This window comes from Bubalus kerabau, chromosome 6 (assembly GCF_029407905.1).
Source record: "Bubalus kerabau isolate K-KA32 ecotype Philippines breed swamp buffalo chromosome 6, PCC_UOA_SB_1v2, whole genome shotgun sequence".
NCBI lineage: Eukaryota > Metazoa > Chordata > Mammalia > Artiodactyla > Bovidae > Bubalus > Bubalus kerabau.
Window position 1 is genome coordinate 106080156 of NC_073629.1, and position 20204 is coordinate 106100359.

General features: G+C 39.7%; 1 protein-coding gene across 4 annotated transcripts in view; it reads right to left on the bottom strand.

Moving 5' to 3' along the window:
* Positions 1-20204, bottom strand: part of NFYC (nuclear transcription factor Y subunit gamma) — a 64947-nt gene that overhangs the window by 28841 nt on the left and 15902 nt on the right. For 2 of the 4 annotated variants that reach the window (XM_055586236.1, XM_055586232.1), the window contains exon 2: positions 349-461. In XM_055586236.1, coding sequence (XP_055442211.1) covers positions 349-453 — 105 coding nt within the window. In that variant the 5' untranslated portion in view covers positions 454-461. Of the gene's footprint in view, positions 1-348; positions 462-17695; positions 17757-19593; positions 19778-20204 lie in introns of those variants that run through there. The other 2 variants (XM_055586235.1, XM_055586233.1) reach the window with 2 other exon arrangements.

Consider the following 20204-nt stretch of genomic DNA (forward strand, 5'->3'; position numbering starts at 1 on the left):
CACCAGGTCCTAGAAACCTGGCAGGGCCACTAAATCAGGCCACAGAAATGAGCTACAGCTTCTGGAGGAAAGGAAGACCTGCTTTTCTGCATTCTCTAAAAGATCTGCCTCACATTAAACAATCTCCAAGTCAAAGCATCCACAGGCCTAAAGAAAGCCACTAAAATTAAAAACAAACAAAAAAAAATCCATGTAGTTACCTCACCTAAAGTAAATTGTACCTTCATCTTCTTACCCACAGGTCAGAAATGAACTATACCTTTGTAAATGTGCTTGAGATTAAACATGCTTTAGCCTAAGTTTTGATTATTCATCTCAAAGCTAGTTAAGTCTCTCAGTCTTCCTTACCACTGTTAAATTCCGGATTTCCTCCATGACGCGAGGCCAGAAGGACTGCAGGCTCTGCTGGGCGTCGCTGCTGCTGGCACCACCAAACCCTCCTTCTGTGGACATTCCGACAGCTAAAAACACACACATACGCGACACGTGTTACACAGAAGAAAGTCAGGCTTTGTATCTATTTATATCTTTCCTTGTGGATGTTTTCAGTAATTCTTTCAGTTTTTCAGTCTGAGAAGATAATACAATTGTGCTGAAGAGGTTTTTCACACCAACTTAAGTCTTGGCAAAAAATGAGGAACGTTTTCCCTTTCATCCAGCTTATCTCACAGAGACTAACAAGAAGCTGAAATCAGAAAATCTAAAATTCCTAGAAGAAAAAAAAAAAAAAATATATATATATATACACATAAAACTGCTAGAAACCCAAACTCAAATCCTAATGTGAATCAAGGACTTTTAATGTCTTATTTTGGAGAGAAGGAAAAAATAAAAATGTACTTGGCTGCCCTAGTGTTGTCCGTAATTTTCAACGCCATCCTCTCCAGTGTTTTTCAAGTTCTATGTGGCTTCTCACACTCCATGCCACAGCCTGCAGCACATATATTAAGAGTCCCCAGTGAATAATACTGTACATAAATGTAAACCCAGAGTCTTAAAAACTAAGAGCCAAGTTTATTCTGCTGTTTTAGTCACTGTGGTCCCATTTCTTTGGGGCTGACGATTATTATTCTTTCTAATCTCAAACTAATCTTCCTCAAAGGACACAAAATCTGTACAGCCTAGGCCAGTAACTGAGTGGGTGGCACAAAGTCCTTGAAATCACTTCCAGTTCTTTGCTTACCTGAACCCTGTTGTTAGGCACAAAGTCAAACAAAGCACACCATCAACGGGAAGCTCTAAGATGGTTGAAAAACAATGGGGAATTAAATTCAGTACAGAGAGAAGAGGACCAAAGTTTGGTCAACTGTTTTGTCATGACGGAGGGAAGATGAATAAGGACCCCTGCACCACCTATATCTATACCATAAATATAGATAATACTGTAATGTTTGAAAAGATTTACAGGGGGAAAGTAAAAAACTCCAGATGGCTTAAATGTTTATCTGGCAAATACTTGAATCTAAGAAACACTTTAATTAAACACAAAGAACAAGAAACTTTAGTGATATCCCAAGAATTTCTATTCTGGGAAATTATTCAAAAAGATTTAATATGTCAGTGATAGGATGCTGGCGGAGAGCTATGTAAGTCATTAAGAACTAATTCTGACGGGCTGAAAGAAAAGCGGCAAGGCCAGGTGTCACATGACCAAACTGCTACTTTCCGGGGTCCATGTGGATGCATGCTGGGCTGATTACTCTCTATCAGCAGAGTGGATGAAGGCTGATAAATCTAAGTTTAGACTGTGAGGATGTCTGATTCACTCCTAAATGTTTGCCTGGGATTGTCCTAGAAATCTCTGTGTTTTTTTTTTTTCCTTTTTCTTCTAAAGGAAATGATGAGAGGAAAGAACAGAAGGAAAACAAGACTACAATCTTCAAAGCAGATTTCACTCTGGTATAATGACATTAGTGGGTGATGATGTAATGGGAAAAGGTTTGGAGCCAATTTCTGGTGCTGGAGGCCCACAAGCAGCTCTATACATCAGCAGGAACTCTAAGTCCTAGGAAGCAATATGATCTTGGAGTTTCTGGAGGGAAATAAAGTGAAGAGTGTTGAATCACAGTTGGAAATGACTAGATTAAAATTCTGAGTCCTAAAAAACTAAGTAAGAACACTTCAGCTCAGCTCCCATGACATCTTCACTTATCACCATATGCACGTGACCTATACACTATTATCTCAGATGTTCTGAGAACAAAGAAGTCAAGGTAATCTAGAGAAGTGTAGTTATTTATTTTTATTACTAGATTCTTATGAGGTACTCATGACAATGATGAGAGCGAGAATCTAACCTTTTTAAAAGGGGCAAATAAAACCTTTCCAGAAATGAAATTAATTATCAAAAAACTTTAAAAATGAATCTAACCTTTTATTGTACGGATCCAAGGAGAGGCCTGATCTTACAGAATCTGCCTTGTAAGCTGCTATGGTCAAAGAAGGAAGAGGCACAGTTGCCAGTGTGATACTCCGTACAGCTTGCTAATGAGAAGCAGGATTCCTCTGAGTGCAAAGGTCTTTAAGATTTACAAAGCTGGTAACCAGTTTTGACTGTCCTCTGATCTCCTCCCACAAATGTTATCAAGGTACATAATTCAAGAAGCATTTTTAAAACCATCTGTGCATAGTCTGCTTTTAAATCTTGAATGGCCCCAACTAAGCATGTGCTGGCACAATCAGTTCCCAAACATCTGTGCAGTCAATAGATTATGAATGAATCTTTGGCTGGCTCAGAGCCACACACTGTTGGAGTGGGGGTGCGCACAAAACAAATATTAAAAAAATCTTTCTGGAACTGACAAACGTATTAAAGGTTATTAAGTTTTTAACTTGAGAGACCCATTTTGAATTAGAAAACCATAAATGGATAATGGCAAAAAAAAATCCAAATCAATAATAATGTTCGTTACCTTTTACTGCCTCATAGAACTTTAAAATGGGGCGGGGGTGCTTTAAGAACCACCCAGGTCCAGCTCCTCTAAAAGATGCTCACAGCTCTACTTCAACCTCTGCCCAGCTCCCTCAATGCACCCTACGAGGTCATTGAAACATGAGCGCCTCCCTCTACAGTTCTAGGAAACTGGTGCACTGGCTAGGCATTCTTTTCCATCTTTGGACAGCTCTCACTGCTCTTCTTTACATTAAGTTCAATTTACAAACAAAGGATCATTTCGGCTTTAGATGTAGTTACAACTTTTATGATTTTTCCATCCAGAAACCTCTTCATAAATTCCTGACTTCAAAAAACAAAGGTACTGTACTCTCCTCATCAGGGACAGATCTTTTCATGAGGAAAAAGAAAAAATGGTTTGGAGCATATTTTCTAGCATCTTTGCACAGCAATAATTTGTAGATAATTCTCAGTATCTCTTGGAAGACCATAAATTGTTACTATAAATTCCTAGAAAAAGTGAATATTTTTATTCAAAAGGCTTTCCTTAAAGCAGATCCAGTCTTCACATGGGGCTTTACAAATTAGATCAAATCTCAAGCAACAGATTTCATGAAAATAAGCTAGAATTCTCAATATTTTCTGACTGTGGCACAACTTAAAATTAAAATAATAAAAACTAATCATAAAAAAATTCTGCTCACTAAACACCTAAGTTAAAAAACATAAAGTAACTTCTCACTTATTTTAATATTACATTAATTGCAACTAAATTGATTTTGCTCAAAGTAGCCTATTTGTAACATCTACAACCCATGGAAAATATGCCAGGTTCATCTTCTAGAATGATGAGAAAGGAATGGATTTAAAGGTAAGAAGAGATTTATATTCCAGGATCCTTATTACTCCACGTTAAATTGCTATTCCTATCATGAGATAAAGCTATTTACATACAGTAAGACCAAGCCGCATTAGTTTAGATGCCTCTTTTGAAAAATGCACAACAGAATTTCCCAGATTTAATTCATAATTAATATTAGATTTATCATTCATGTTCATTAATTAGTTTATAAATACCTGAATAAGACTGCCTGCTTAATTCTTTAATAAAGACTTAAGAATCAGATAAAGTATTGAATGGTTATTGCTATAAGAAATCTCAACTCCCATTATCTTTTCGTTTATCTGGTTTTAAACACAGTTTCCTTTCCAAAACTAAAATGGGAAGAATCAAAGTCCACCAGGAAAAGGCCATTTCTCCAAAGCTCAAATCAACTGCCATCTCTCCACAAGTCTCTAAATCACCACAAGTGATCACTCCTCCGTGAACCTTCAGAGCTCTTAATCTGTACTTCTTCCTGCCCTCACCACATTACCTTGTATGATCATTATTTATGTATTTCTTACCACATTTCCCCTTCTGGTTTATAAGCTTCTTGTGGGTAGGACGTGAATATGATTCATCTCTGGATTCCCTCACAGCACCGAGCACAAAGTCTGATAAATAATTACTTCTGAATGAAGGAGAGTTGTTGCATGTGTACTTTCTGAGGAAAAAGAGGCCTCTTAGAAAGCCTGGCTCTGAAATAAGATTTATTGGGACGGCAAACTATTTTAGGAAGTTCAGAATATATGAGGTTCTCGCTGGGCCTTTAAAGTGTTAGTAGGACTACAATCAGAAATCCACGTGACTTGCTTAAGTGAATTTAAGATAAAATGAAGGAAGAGGATACACACACGCAAACGCACACGCACACGCGCGCGCACACACACACACACACACACACACACGCACACACCACACGTGTCCTGGAAGTTACAAGGCAGACCAGAAGGCTGGAAACATCAGTGTGTACTATCCACAGCATAAAACTCTTGAAAGTCAGAAACTTCTCAGAAAGGTGACCAGGACAGATGAGCAAAGTTTGAAAAATTAATGACAAGTAAATAGGAGGAGAAAGGGGGTGGGGAATACCTCTGTTTGGCCATCCACTGCAAGGAAGATAAGGAGAAAATCATGCAGAAAATGAGATGATTCAATCAGATCACTCAAGGGCACACAATCTAACTGTCATTCAAATACCCAGTTACTTTATCAGTTTTAAAGAAAGAAGACCTAAGCAGTTTTCAAAACATCTCAAAAGCAGAGTGCTCCTCCTTTGAGATTCTTTTGGAAGTCTTTCAAGCTCTTGGTTTTGACCAGGTACCATTCTTACCAAATCCTCCCTGAGTGATATGCTGGACGTGGAACAGGATGTATCAAAATAATCAAGCTCATAAAATACAAAGAAACATAAGATTTTACTACAATATCCCCTAGTCTCTAAAACTCTGCATCTTTAGAGCTAAAGCCTATTTCTTAGCATATACCTCATTCTCTCTACAAAAATCCTTTGTAATATGTCTAAACCCACATATAGCTCTCTAAAGTAACTAAAACAAAACAAATGTTGTTGGGAGACAATACCTAAATCCCTATCACCACAACAACTATTCAAGGAAAAAAGACCAGAGGAAACTCCCCTAAATGAAGACCAATCTTTGATCAATGCTGCTCCCTATTAAAATACTAGAGCTGCCCCGTTTCAGGCAGTCAAATTTTACTTAAAAATAATGTTCTCACTATTAAATGTGAGCAAATATGCCTTAGCCCAGTTGTGACTGAAGAACAAATCTAAACACTGGTACCATCTTTCACCTTAATGCCCCTCACCATCCAACTTGCAGCCTCTAGGCATTTCAGGCTGAGAATGCCCTAACAGTTCCTATATGTCTCCAACTTAACATGTATCAAGCATCTCCCTATGTTCAAAGCACATTAACTTCTTCACTTCTTTCTTGACTTGCATTTTGATCATGTTTGTCATTAGATGACATGATTTTTCTTCTGCCCAATTAGTAGCTCTATCACACACATTTTATGTTCCAGTACTACTCAGGTATTTATTGAAGTTAGTTCCAAGCTTCTTTACTTGAATTGGCTAAAACTGTTGGGATACTATATTTCAAATGGGGAATGAGAGACAACGAGAGATAAAGAAAGAATATTAATATGAATGAATAAGAGGAAAGCTAACTTGTGCTTGCTATTTTAGATATTGTCCCAAATTACAAAGAAAAGTGAAAACTAAATTTGAGAACTGAAATTTCTGCAACAAAACAATTCCACCAACATCAAGTTGGCTCTCATGTTTACACAGATGGACCTAAAACCATTATCAATCACAACGGCTAAAAAGGATTTCAAGCATTAAGGAGGCATATGCTTTCCACAATAAAACCAATCCTAAATCGACAATTTCAGAAGAAAAATAACACTGTTCTGGAAATAACAAGACGTCTGTTTGTGCAGTGGCCTGCTGCCGACCGGCCAGCGGCCTTGGGCCGGTCACCGCACTAAGCCGCTGCAGCTGCAGCCACGCTGAACACATACACCAAAGGGCACCGGGGCGGTCTGGCATGCAAGGCCTACACTTCACTGCCTGAGGACGCAGTAAATGAATGAATACAAGGCAGGGGGACTAGAGAGAAAAGAGGGTTCAACTGTCTTTATTTAAGCTCATCTAAGGTTTCTACCGAGGCAAGAAAGCACTAAGCCTGGTGCCAGAAACCTTACTACTCAAGTTCTAAACGTAACTGGATACCAGATGGTCATACTTACTGACAGGTTATTATACAGCACCCCACTACTGTAATAATGAATAATGTTGTCTTACTGGAGACCCCTTTCCCTAATCCTGAATGCCAAGTTCAGTGTTTGAGGGTGTGTCTGTCTTGAACTCCAAATGGCTAAGTAAGTCTGAAGCCCCTTTTCTAACTGCATACAGAAGAAACTGTGCTTTCCAAAAGACAATAGGTTGGAACTGGCTGCACAGTACTCTTCCTAAAGATCTGGTCACAAAGATACATTTTCAAACTGGCAGCAGAGACACTTCCTTCAAAAACAAAAACATGAAAAAAACAAAAACAAAAACATGTTTCTGTTTGCCGTCTGATGCTGCTGCTGCTAAGTCGCTTCAGTCATGTCCGACTCTGTGCGACCCCATAGAAGGCAGCCCACCAGGCTCCCCCGTCCCTGCGATTCTCCAGGCCAGAACACTGGAGTGGGCTGCCATTTCCTTCTCCGATGCATGAAAGGAAAAAGTGAAAGTGAAGTCGCTCAGTTGTGTCCGACTCTTAGCGACCCCATGGACCCGTAGCCTACCAGGCTCCTCCATCCATGGGACTTTCCAGGCAAGAGTACTGGAGTGGGGTGCCATTGCCTTCTCCAACAACATACTCTTTCAAACAAGGGATAGATCATAATACAGTGTGTCTGGGGAAAAAAGGAAGGTAGAGCAACTTATGGTATGAAACTTAACAGGAAGGCATGACCAGAACATTAGAAAAAAACCTGTTTCTGTGGAATAGAAACGGTATGTAAACATATTACTTCACACATTTGTTTCCTCATTCCTTCACTGATGTCCAACTTACATGATATATGTTACATACACAGGTATATATGACAGCAACAAAACACTATCAATATTTTGTACGATGGAGAAAAAAGACCAACAGGTATTCTAAAGGCAAGGGCCCACAAACCACAGCCCCCAAGCCAAATTTGGCCTGGAGCCTCTTTCTGTAAATTCACTTTTACTGGAAGACTGCAGCCCCATTCATATATGTTATCTATGGTTGTTTTCATGCAGTAACAGTAGAGTTCAAAGTGTTACAAAAGAAAGTGTATGACCAACAAGCTAAAAATATTATCTAGCTCTTTACCAAAAAAGGGGATTTGCTAACCTAATAATGGGGAAACTGAGGGCCAGAGATTGGAAAGCTTGCAGTAGATCACACAACTATTAGATGGCTTCCTCACCCATTCAATCTCCAGCCTGCTCTGCGCCACAAAATATCTGTTAATCTCTCCTGACACTCCAACCTAATGAAAGTAAACACATTTCTGAAGGAAGAATGACGAGTAACTGGTTTTTTCAGACTCTGAGCCTCAAAGAGAATTCTAACATGAGCTGGAGAAAGAACAGTGCTACGTGTGCTCAGTCGTGTCCGACTCTCTGTGACCCCATGGACTGTAGCCGCCAGGCTCCTCTGTCTATAAGGATTCTCCAGGCAAGAATACTGGAGTGGGTTGCCATGTCCTCCCCGAGGGGATCTTCCCAACCCAAGGATCAAACCCAGGTCTCCAGCATTGCAGGTGGGTTCTTTACCTTCTGAGCCACCAGGGAAGTCCATAGTGCCTGTTGTCTAAGCTAAATCATATTCTAAAACAGAGAGACATTTTGCTTCCTGGATTCCTTCTGAAACTCAGAAACTCTAAGAATAACCTTTCGCCCAGTCTCTAGCAGGATCCTGAGTTGATTTCACCCATAAGTGAAAAGTGTGATTCTGAAGAATGTTTCAAAGATACCAACTTAAGAGCTTTAGAGTTTTACATAATACTTGTTTCATACATTATCTTCAGTTGATCTTCACTCAGCTCAGTGCCAAAGATATCAGTATCATTCCAATTTTACAGATAAGAAAGCCAAGGGTTGGGTATCTTTGTGCTCAGGTCACATGTAGTAAATGGAGAAGCTGGAAATACAAAAGCTCTAAAATTCTGTTCTCGGTTTAGCACAGCTTGTTCATTCTCACTTTATGTTGCTTTAAGGTGTGCGTGTGTATGCAAACTATTCAGAGATATGAGCAATCTCAGCTTTGATCACTGACTCAAATCCTTAACCTAAAAGATCATTTTAATCCACTTGCTCCTAAAATCTCTGTGGAAAACATGGAAGAGAAGATGCTCATGGAAGAGAAGATAGCTCACTGCTATCTCCTTCTCTTATTTCTCTGTGTCTCTTTCCTTGCTCCCTCACTCTCTTTTCTATCATTCCCTATTGCTTGTCTCTAGGACGGTCAGTAGCACCTATGAATACTCAGCTGCAAACAGTGGGGGGCAGTCAAGTACAGGGTAAGTACATAAAGAAAATCTATTGGACCTGGAGGTTCTTGTTCTCTGGCTACTAACTGGTCACTTAAGTTCTTGAGGCCTCTGGTCACCTCACAGGGCAGCTGCAGCACACAAGTGGGAAACACATGTAAGAAGGCCTTGAAAAATACCAAGCATCACATAAATGTCATATGGCATATCAAAATCACTGCTCAGAGCTAGACAAGTCATCTATCCTGGTCTGACCAGTCTCAAACACAGTACCACACCAAAAGACCAATCTCCCTTACATACAGTAACAAGTAACCCAATTTGCTTCTTTCTCTAATTTAGACTACTTAAGAGTTTCCGGAGTGCAGAGTCAGATGCATAGAAACAAATGCACTGAGAAATCTTCTTCCACTTCTTTTATAAATATAAAATAACTTAAAGCCCTTTAAAGTTTTAAATTCAGAATGAATGTACTAGCTCCAAACAAAGAATTCAAGCTAGATATGATTAGGTACGCTCTTAACTTAAATCCTTGGGAATGTCAATGATCAGTAGCTATGCAGGCTCTCTCTCTAGACAAACCCAAAAAAACTAAAATTCTTAGAACATGTCTCCTTGGACACCTCAGACTTCTATAAGCAGGGTGTATGTGGCTGTTCTGTCTTGCAGACGGAATCTTGTTTTTTATGTTAGAAAGTGGAGGAGACCTGGAATCTAGGCAGCATTCCATCCTATCTGGCCCCACCAACCAAGAGAAAGATTCTGTTTTGAGCTCTGAAAAGAGCCCTGGCTGCTTCTACCTCCATCTAAGATCTTGGAGTAAAGGGAACATGTTGTGAAAGTAGTACTTTTTGAGACTATCTAATGGATTGAAACCAACTTTTTAAAGTTTTTGGGGGGACTAGCACTGCTAAGGAGCTTGCTTTCACACTACGTACAACTGTAAGAAATTAAACATACACAGTCACTGATCAGTGATCACTAAATTTTTTTCTCCCCAAGAAACCATTCCTGGCACCCAGTAAAATCTATTTCTATAATTAGCATATTCACTTTCTTCAGACACATTACTATTATTAGGTACATTATTTTTTAAGCCTAAAATTTTCATGCTCCTATTTTCTCCCCTGTTCTTATTTAATTATCTTTGTTTCTGGCACATCCTCAAGGAAAACATGGCTTGGACATAGTGGGGACTCGACACACATCTACTAATGAACAAACACAAGCTCCTCAAGAACTATTTTAAGACCCCACGTACCTTTGACTTCACTCTGGGTTCTTTTCTTTGAAATGTGCATATGGGGAAATCCCTTCTCAAGTACCTAAGCTCAGCTGTGCAATAACTGTTGTGTAGTAATACAATGGAAAAGTAAAAAAAAAAAAAAGTGGGGATAGGAAGAAACCTGTTCTACTTTAGAAAATGTTAACACAAATGTTCATAATTATCTAATCATAGACTCCACTGAAAAATGGAAGACTGTGCTTGTGAATAATCCATCTAAAAACTGGAGAATTCTCGATAAAAAACTCGGAGGGCATTAAGAGTGTCAATAAGAGCTTGGCTTTATTGATTTAGCTACATGATTCTGCTGATTCACAGACACTAAATTCTGCCCTCTGCTTAGTGTCTTTTAGCACTGATTTGAAAGTTAGAAGCAAGCAAGCAAGGGCATGAGAATAAACAAATCCTCCAAGTCAACCAAACGCTAAATCTCCCACCTCTGTGTATACAGCTGTCAGGAACAGAGAATGTAAAGACCACTTCAAAGAATGCAAAGCAACGGAGATGGTTATGCTAATCCTTTGCATTTGTACATGCTTTACACTTTGTAAAGCAGCTTTCCTCCTTTATGTTATCTCATTTATTCTTCACTACAAACACAAATACTAATATTCCCATCTGACAGATAAAGATACTTAATCCAGAAGACTGAGGGGCATGTCTTAGGTTACAGGGCAAGTATATGCCAAAGCCAGAACCACGACCCATATGCCCTTATTCTCAGTTCTGTGCTCTTTCACAGCATGCTCTCCTCCTGCTTTAGCACTGGTAACTCAGCAAAGGACCGAACATTGAGAACCTAGGGATCTTCTCAGCCTGGAACATAAATCCATCAAGCCCTTTATCTTTGTTTTCCTCATCATCCTCCTGGAGAATATACCCCCAAAAGCTAAAACGTCACATTCTTATATATTTCAGAGTAGAAAGTTTAAGGTTTTCAAGCTTGTTAAAGCTGCAGTTGCCCATAAGGACGAGGACTTGGGACTATCTGGTCACCAACCAAGAGTAGACATAAAAAGGTCCAGTAGATCAAGTTCACTCTCTGGGGGCCTGATGATGAGAAGTCACTACCTTTTCACTATAGTTGAGAGGAATAGCCTTAGCCTAGCCCCCACTTACTGAAGCCACTTCCATTGCTGCACATTCTTAGGAGGAATCACCTGCCATAGCTACACTGTGAACACAGTGGCAATGTTGTTTTAATTATGTGGCCTTTCCTCTTAGAATCAAAATCCCTGTTCTAACTACCTTAACAGGGATAAAACGAAGATTATAAATCACAGCTAGGAAATACAAGCAGCTGATTATTTAAGAACACAATGACTCATCTAAAAACACTCATCTCTGTGGTTCAAGGTAAGAACTCAAATGAGGTGCCCAATACATACCACAAGTGTACGTTTGCACATCTAAGGAACACTAGAGAACAACTAACACAATTCTAACCTTGTATCCATTTGGAAATCCTTCATCTATTTCTCTGATCTTAGTAAATTTAGATAATTCCCCAACATAATGGTAGTATTCATACTAGTATGCTACCTATTTGTACTACGTCTCATTCTGAAAAGAAAGAGTTGTGCTCATCTATCTTGTTTGACAAAAACTTTAAAAATCACTCCATTAACTGTAAAGGACTATGTTTCATGCAAACATATTATGTTACTTAACTACCTTCAAGGGTAGTGTTATGAGCATCTTGCCTGTTAATTACCAGAAGAGAAATAATCATGGAGTTCAGGATATAAACAACAGAGTAAGATGGCTGGAAACTTATCACTATTCCTCTAATGAAAAGGTTCTTATTGCCTCTGTTAGACTGAGGATAGTTACAACATACCTAGCCTAGAAATCTGCTTAATCCTACAGATGAGGCTATCCTATTCCTGGTAATTTATTATGTGTGCTGCTCTTCAGTGTTATCATGGCCATGTGGATATAAATTACTTGCTAAGTAAATGTTGCCAAATTCCTACTTGTGTATTTATGGTTGGCTTCATGCAGAACGCTGCCATTGGAGGCTGTACAAAGCTAACAGTGATAAGATTAGGTGCATGCAACTTAGGGAAAAGTCTTTGCACTGGATGGAGATGTGTGTGTATATTTAAGAGCTTAAACAAGAAAGCCTGAGGTTATGCATCCACACACATATACATAAACATATACATAACTAATTTCAAAGAGCTACTGCATAACTTTTCAAGGAAACACTTGTACTTTTTCAGAAAAAGTGAAGGCCAGATCATAGGGCAGTATTTCTAATCTTCATATCAAGGCACACACTGAAAACGTTAGTATTACCTTTCTTAATATTTAACCCATGTGAAGAGCTGACTCATTGGAAAAGACCCTGATGCTGGGAGGGATTGGGGGCAGGAGGAGAAGGGGATGACAGAGGATGAGATGGCTGGATGGCATCACCTACTCAATGGACATGAGTTTGAGTGAACTCCGGGAGTTGGTGATGGACAGGGAGGCCTGGAGTGCTGTGATTCATGGGGCCGCAAAGAGTCGGACATGACTGAGCGACTGAACTGAACTGATGGGATAATACTGATGCCCTTGCTCACTTTAACTTGTGACAAGATTGTGTATCATGCATGGCACTCCACCATGCTCATTTCTAGATGTCTCAACTTCAAGGTCCAACCTTTTCTGTGTTTCCGTCATGGACACGAAGCTTTATTCTTCTGGTCCTCTGCCCATCTTCTCCCTTGATTTCCCATCCATTCCCCAGGTTCAGTTATGATCTTGATGAGCTTCAATTCCAAACATATTTTACCAATTCTGGTTATTTCTCCAAAGCTCCAGTCCTGCTTGCTAAACATCTCCAACTGGAAAGCCACCCAGAACTCTAACTCCTTTTGTCTAAAGTTACATCTATCTTCTTCTTTCCCCAAACCTGCTCCTTCTAACTTTTCTATTTCCATCCTCCAGTCTCCCAGGCTTGAAATCTGAGTCATCCTAGATTCTGTTCAATTTTAATCAACTGGTAAACTCTGTAATAACAGTGTCCATCTCCTGACCTTTCTTCATATTGCCACTATCTCTGCTCAGGTTCTCATCTCTTTCATGTAATAATAAAAATGATGGATAACAGCTAATGCTACTCATGTAGGACTGTGTGCCAAGTATGCTTCTAAGCCTTTTACACTGCTCTTTTACCCTCACAATAATCCTATGGGTTGTGAACCTAGTATGTGAAGTCACTGCATAATGTTTACTATTTCTAGGATCCTCTGGTCATTTCTACAGTTATATTTAATGAATATTATAAAAGCACAGCTCTGATAATGTTATATGAACCTATCACCCAACATTTCCAATGGTTTACCATTATTAAGGAGAGATAGTTCAAATTTCTTAGCTTGGCAGTCAAGGCCCTCCAGTATCTGACCCCAACTCACTTCTGAGATTTCTTTCTTTTGCTACTCCCTCAGGGCTTCCCAGGTGGCGTGAGTGGTAAAGAATTTGCCTGCCAATGGAGGAGACATAAGAGACATGAGTTCAAGCCCTGGGTCGGGAAGATCCCCTGGAGTAGGGCACAGCAACCCACTCCAGGAGCTTGGCAGGCTACAGTCCATAGGGTCGCAAAGAGTCGGACACGACGGAAGCAACTTGGGACGGACGGACCTATCCCTAACTCATATCCTTATGCACTATGCAGACTAGACCATTTACTGCCCTCAGCCCACACTACACCTTTTGAATCATGATGCTGCTCCTCCTGTTCCCCACGCCTGAAGTGCTCATGCCCCTACCTCCAAGTCCAACACATAGTTAAAATGCCTTCCCTCATTCCTAAGCCAGAGGGTCTCCCCTTCTCTGAATTCTGTGCCTTTTGCTTATACTTTCCATATCAGTGTAATACATTTGATATACATCATCTGTCTCCCCTACCAGACTGTTAGATCCTGTAGCATTACAACAATTACAGTATACACCAATTTTATCTATATACATTTTTTTGAAATCTCCACATAAATGAGACATGCATGCAGGTGAATTAGTGAAAGAAGTATAAAACATTCAATTTTAGTATTTTCTCACAGGGGCTTCCCCAATGGCTCAAGTGGTAAAGAATCCGCCTGCAGTATGGGAGACACAGGAGATACAGGTTCAATCCCTGGATCGGGAAGATCCCCTGGGGAAGGGAATGGCAACCCACATCAGTATCCTTGCCTGACGAATTCCCTGGACAGAGGGGCCTGGTGGGCTATGGTCTATAGGGTCACAAAGAGCCGGACATGACTGAACTACTAACACAAATACACACAAGAACTATATAGCGTAGGTAGATAAAGGAAAAACTAATTGTGTCTGGATATTTCCAGTTAAGCAGGTCTTCTCTTTAGGTTTCTGTATAACTGAAACTACAGAGACTGACCAAAATGACAGAACTTCCAAGAAAAAAGGATAACAAAGTGAATCAGCACTGCTGTTTGCTGTGGTTATTTTTATATATCCTTTCTTCCTCTGAACTAAGGAACACAAGGTCACAAGCTATGTTATGCCACTTTAAAGTTAAACATTTACAAGATTTTTTTTCCCTTTAGTTCTGCCTTTACACTAGAATTTATCTTCATTTCTTATCCTTCAGTTGCCCCTTTTCACTGCAGGACAGAGTTGTAACTTAGTTTATAGTAAATACTCTTACAGAAAAACTTTGGCCAATTACTGAACAGTAGAGTCTGGTTTTTTGATGCCAAGGAGAGAGACAGGAAGATATGGGTGATAAAGCAAATAGAATGTAAGTTCTAAAGAGCCAAGCCCAACAGAGGTAGCAGAAAGAGCCGATTAAAAAGAAAACTAAGCAGACGTGAAGTAGATATCAACCAGCTGTGTCTACTATAATTTTCAGCCACAGTATACCTCAAGACTTAAATATAACGAGTTACATTATTCAAGCTCTTCTTCTTTCAATAAACTATATCTTTTGTTCAAATATATGAAGGTAGTTAAAAGAAATCCAGCCACAAAAGGGAAAAATTAAAAATTTTCAAGTACATTATGGTCTACCAGAGAATATGCAAAATAAAATAAAAACAAAAATCAAACCTACAACTACCCAAACACACATATGCAGATATACAATACTAATTTCGCTGGCAGTAATGATTAAAGTTGGCATAGTTAAAATGTTCCTTTGAAAGTATATATACAATGATTTCTATTCAGTCTTGGTAAATGCTTAAAAAGATCCTGGGATCTTTGTTTATTACATACTTGTTGGCTTTAAGGAACCACTTGAAGAACCAGGCCCAAACTTGTTTGGGAATTAGCATGTTCTTGAGGTGTGTTAACAATAACAACAGAACTGACTGGCGTGCAGGTGTTGTGTTTGTGTGCCTTTACTTCCTTGCAGTGAAAGGGATGCATAAAAGAGACCCTGCTCTCCAGGACAGTTCAACCAGGTGGGTACCATTAGCTTCCTAGCTGATTCTCAGCTTTCTGAATAAGCAACTAACTGAGGCCAGAGATCTTCAGATCCCAAAAACGACAGTAAGTCTGCTGCCACAGCAGACTCTCTTAACCGACAGACTCCACATGAAGACTTCTGAACGTCTTCCATGGCCCACTTGCTCTCTGTCCCTTCTGTATTCATATAGCAAACCTGTACAGATGTACCAAAAAGGAAGACACATAGGAAACACAGTAAGCAAAAACAACCTAGAGGAATAAAAGAAACACTGAATGAACTGAGCTGGAGTTCAATCTCTGACCACTTACTAAAAGGCTGGAAGACCAAGACAACTAACCTCTCTGGGCCTCAACTTCCCCACTTCACAAGAAGGGAATCAGGCTAGATCCCTAAATAATTTTCACTGGGCTAACTTAACAGTATACACACTCTGTATGCATACTTCATTGGGATTAGGGACAGGCAAAAATAACGTCTTTCATGAAGAAGACCATGTACAAATGATTAGCTTTAAAAGTACCTTTTGGGTTACTGGAGCCTCCACAAAAGTAAACTGCTTCTTTAAAAGGAGATCCCTGTCTTCTTTTAGGAACAAAATGTTCCCAGTGACCATGACTGCTGTCTTCAAACATACACATCCCTGAAACTAGCATTTTATTTGTAGAGGCCAATGCCAATTTTGCCAAACCTTATTTCATAAAAATGACTCTTTCAGTGCACAGAAAGGAGGTAGACATCAATGCTGACTGACCATGCCTGAGAGGAAATGACTTAATAGGACCGGAAATCAAATAGATTATAAAATATCCACTACCACCACCACCCAGGTTGGGGGGGAACCCTAAAAATAGATGACACCAGGCATGTAAAATGGGTAAGAAAGAAAACCCCATGAGTTCCCACAATTTACCTTGGGAATGTATCTTACAATAGGTATTAACTGTGAGAAATTTATTCCCGCATTTATATTTTGATAAGACCAAGTATTTTTTAAGTCTTCATCCGAACATTCACTAGCTTACAAGTTTGAAAACTGACATAAAAGAGATCATATGACCACTAAGCAAATGAAAAGTGGCTCCCGTTTACTTTATAAATATTTGGTGCACAAACTAAAAATGTAACCCCCTTCTGTTAAACATCTGCAACTATTACAACTTACCTGCATTATACTGCAAATCTTAGTATACAATCAGAACAGGTTCCCGGTGTTTATTCTGAGAGGTCCCTAAATCTAACAAGGGTTTTTAAAAAATCAGCGTTCTCATTTCACCTTGCTCTAAGAGATCCTTGATTTTTGACTAAAGGGTTAAGATTCTTCCGTAAGAATCTTGGTAAAGGAATGTTTGATGGTCTCAAAGTCTGCATCACATGGGGTTCTATAAGCATAAATAGGAATATGCAGGTGAAGGCATGTGAAGCCAGTTTAAAAAGAGATGTGTCAGGTTTAAACAAACTCTTTTTAAACATATTAAAATAATAGCATTTTCTTTGATGCCACATCTATCTCCATAAGCATTTAACCCATAATTTGGATTAGTAACAACCAACGTTTATGCAGCACTTCACAGTTTACAAAGCACTCTGACATACATGATCTTATTTGAGACTCACCACTAAATAGGAAGGCGCTATTTTTAGGTTCCATTTTTACATGTGAGGAAGCTGACACTAAATGGCTGACTTGCCCAAGCTCACAAAGCTGGTGATAGCAGAACACACCATCTCCTGCTGTGCTACTGCGCCATGCAGCCTCAGATACCATCATCAGAGCTAATAAACATCCAAACCTCAGAGTCCATGTAAGCCTCTCCTCCACACATGCACCCACCCCCCAGCCTAAGTTATAGTTAGCTCTGGGTCTCTGCGCCTTATGGAAGTAGAGTTTTCTTCATTTCTGTGGGAAACATTTATCTGGCTCAAGTGTTAAATGAGATCATATTAACACCATTCAATATATACCGGAAAATATCTTAGTCACCAGGGGCTCTGCACAGGCATGTCTATGTGCGCCTTCTCAGGCAGTAGTAGGTCAGATTCTCAGGGACCATGACCCTAAAAAGGTTAAGGACCCAGGCTAGAGGTAGCAGCTTTCCAAGAAGCTAAATCCACAAAGTTCTTAAGTTAAAAGAGTTTTACCTAGGCCTCACACTGTGAGCCACTTACCTTCTGCCTCCCCAGCTCCGGGCCTTCTCCCAGGACCAGCAGGGTCATTCAGTATCTACAACTGTTTTTTAAATCCCGTATTAAAAAACGGAGTAACTGGTAACATATAAATCAATAACTTGTAAAAAAACAAATTTAAACTAAAATAATAATCTATTAAAAAGTAATCTTTAACATGTACTCCTTTCTCTTAGGACTTAACTTCTCAGAATGACCATTTGCCTTTTTTTTTTTTTCCGTAAAGAAGGACTGTTTTCTTACCATAAGCATTCCAATTTCCCAAAAGAAGTTTCACAAACATAACTGCTTTGAACTCCTGAAATACCATTCTTCACTAAGAATCCTCTAGATTACATAGAAGACAAGGTAGCATGCAAGGAATTCTGAATGTTAGGCAGTTCACTCAACCATCATACCAGAAGGATTTAAAATTTTTTTGCTGGGGGGAGGGAACGAAGAAGAGTGCGAGAGAAAAATGAACGCAGCCTCACTGCTGTATTGCTTGGAAACTCCTAATCTGAATCTATAACATAACTCTACTAACCACTGGACTTGAACATCAGAAGTACAGCTTCTTTTCATCTTAAACAGAAGCTTTTCAGTCCAAAATCTGCATAAACAAACTTTGTCCTTCAATCTTTCAACTCCTCGGCAGTTTTTCAAGGTCACTTTTCCGAGCAACGACAGAGGCCTGTATCTAGCAACTTTGACTGCTATATCACTCCAATTCCAAGAACCCAAAATCTAAACCCCCATCGATTCTCTCAGGTAAATCCTTTACTCAAGGGGAAGGCAAACTAACAGCCTCCAAACTTCTCGGACAGGGCCTGCTCCTTTTCCCTCCCCAGAGGCTGAGCGCTGCCGGTCCACAGCTCCATGCTAAGTCTGCTGCAGAAATGTTCCAATGACCTTCATTCCATATTTGCAAACAGAAAGAAAACAAAGAATTGCTTTTTGGAATCAAGTGTCTTATGGATCTTAGTACATGAGATGGAAGATTTCACTAGTCACAAGAACAGGCTGGTTACCAATTAGCCAGCAACCTACATTAGTTTCATATCCCTAAAGGGGGGGTTGGTGGCGGGGGGACCAAGGGCAAAAGACAGGGTGCCTATACACTTTACTTTCCTATTCACAAACTGTAGGTAAAATTAGGATTTTAAAGACTTCATATAGAAAATGTAAAGCATTTTGCTCACATCATTTTAAGGAACCAAATCAACACCTAACAAAATGTGTGAAACTAGTGGAAAAAGATTTGTTCTTGTCACTGCCAATACAGTGGAGATGTTTCTAACCGGCATTCTAAGCTAAAATGTGCATTTTAAAACAAAGGCTGTTCATTAACTGGTACTTATTAGAATGCAGAAGCAGACAGGTAAATCAAGAAAGTTATGGGAGAATTTCACATTGGCATGTGGGCCTTTACCATTAGAACCTGCATCCCAGTGCAAATCATATTTTCACACAAATTTAGAACAGCAATGGTGCTACTTCCACCTCTGAAAACACAAATGTCAACAAAGTGCATGGAAACAGAAAAAGTCTCACAACAACTCAGCTCATTCTATAGGAAAGGTTCAGTGCACTTGAACAAAGGAAAATTATTTGGAAAACAGTTAAGTTTACCGAAAGCAAAGAGAAAGTGCTTTGCTTCTGTGTGCCCCGGAAAAATGATTAGCCTTCCTTCATGTACCTGCTCTAGTCAATACTCAACTAGGAAAAGAAATCCTAGCTGAAGGGCATGCAAAATCTAAACAGAGCAAGGTATTCTAGGTGCACCAAAAGGTATGCATGGAATGTAAAGTGGCCATTTTCTGAAACAGTGCAACTTGTCTACACTCTCTGAAGCTAAACAGTTTCTACCATTTTAACACAAAACAAAGAATTAAACTTACCGGGAACTGCATTAATTTTACATGTAGTTATTTATATCTCCTCGGACAGGGAGAATTTAAGTCACTCCTATCCCTCCCCCCCAAAAAGGACGGAGGAAACAAAAGGCAGCAGGAGATGCAGAAACCTGAGTCTGGAATGTCCACTCCAGTGAAAGCCCGAACAGCTGTCCCCCCACCCCCCAGCAAACTATTCGCCATTTTTCTTTGTCTTTCAGCTGACCCCTGCCTCAGTGAAAAACTCCGAGGCTCCAATGAAGCCCTGCAGCCTCCTTCCACTTTAACAGTCAAAGGCATTCAATCTAGCATGCTATTTGACACCAAACCTTGCCTCCAGAGTAGTCCCATTGGTTGAGCTGCTTTATCAGCTAAGAATACAAAGCCATGATTGGCTGCTCACGTCATCAGTTACCTCCTTTGCACACTTCCTGTTTTAAAGTTACCTTGAGAAGCAGAACAGGGGTCAGATCCAGACTTCACACTACAAGGAACTTAAGGCTTCAAAATGCCTGGCAAATGCACACAGCAGATGCACTAGGGCCCCATGTGCTTCCAAAACAGAAGATTCTGAAATTTTAGAAGTGTTCTTAAAATCACCCGAAAGGGCTGTTACA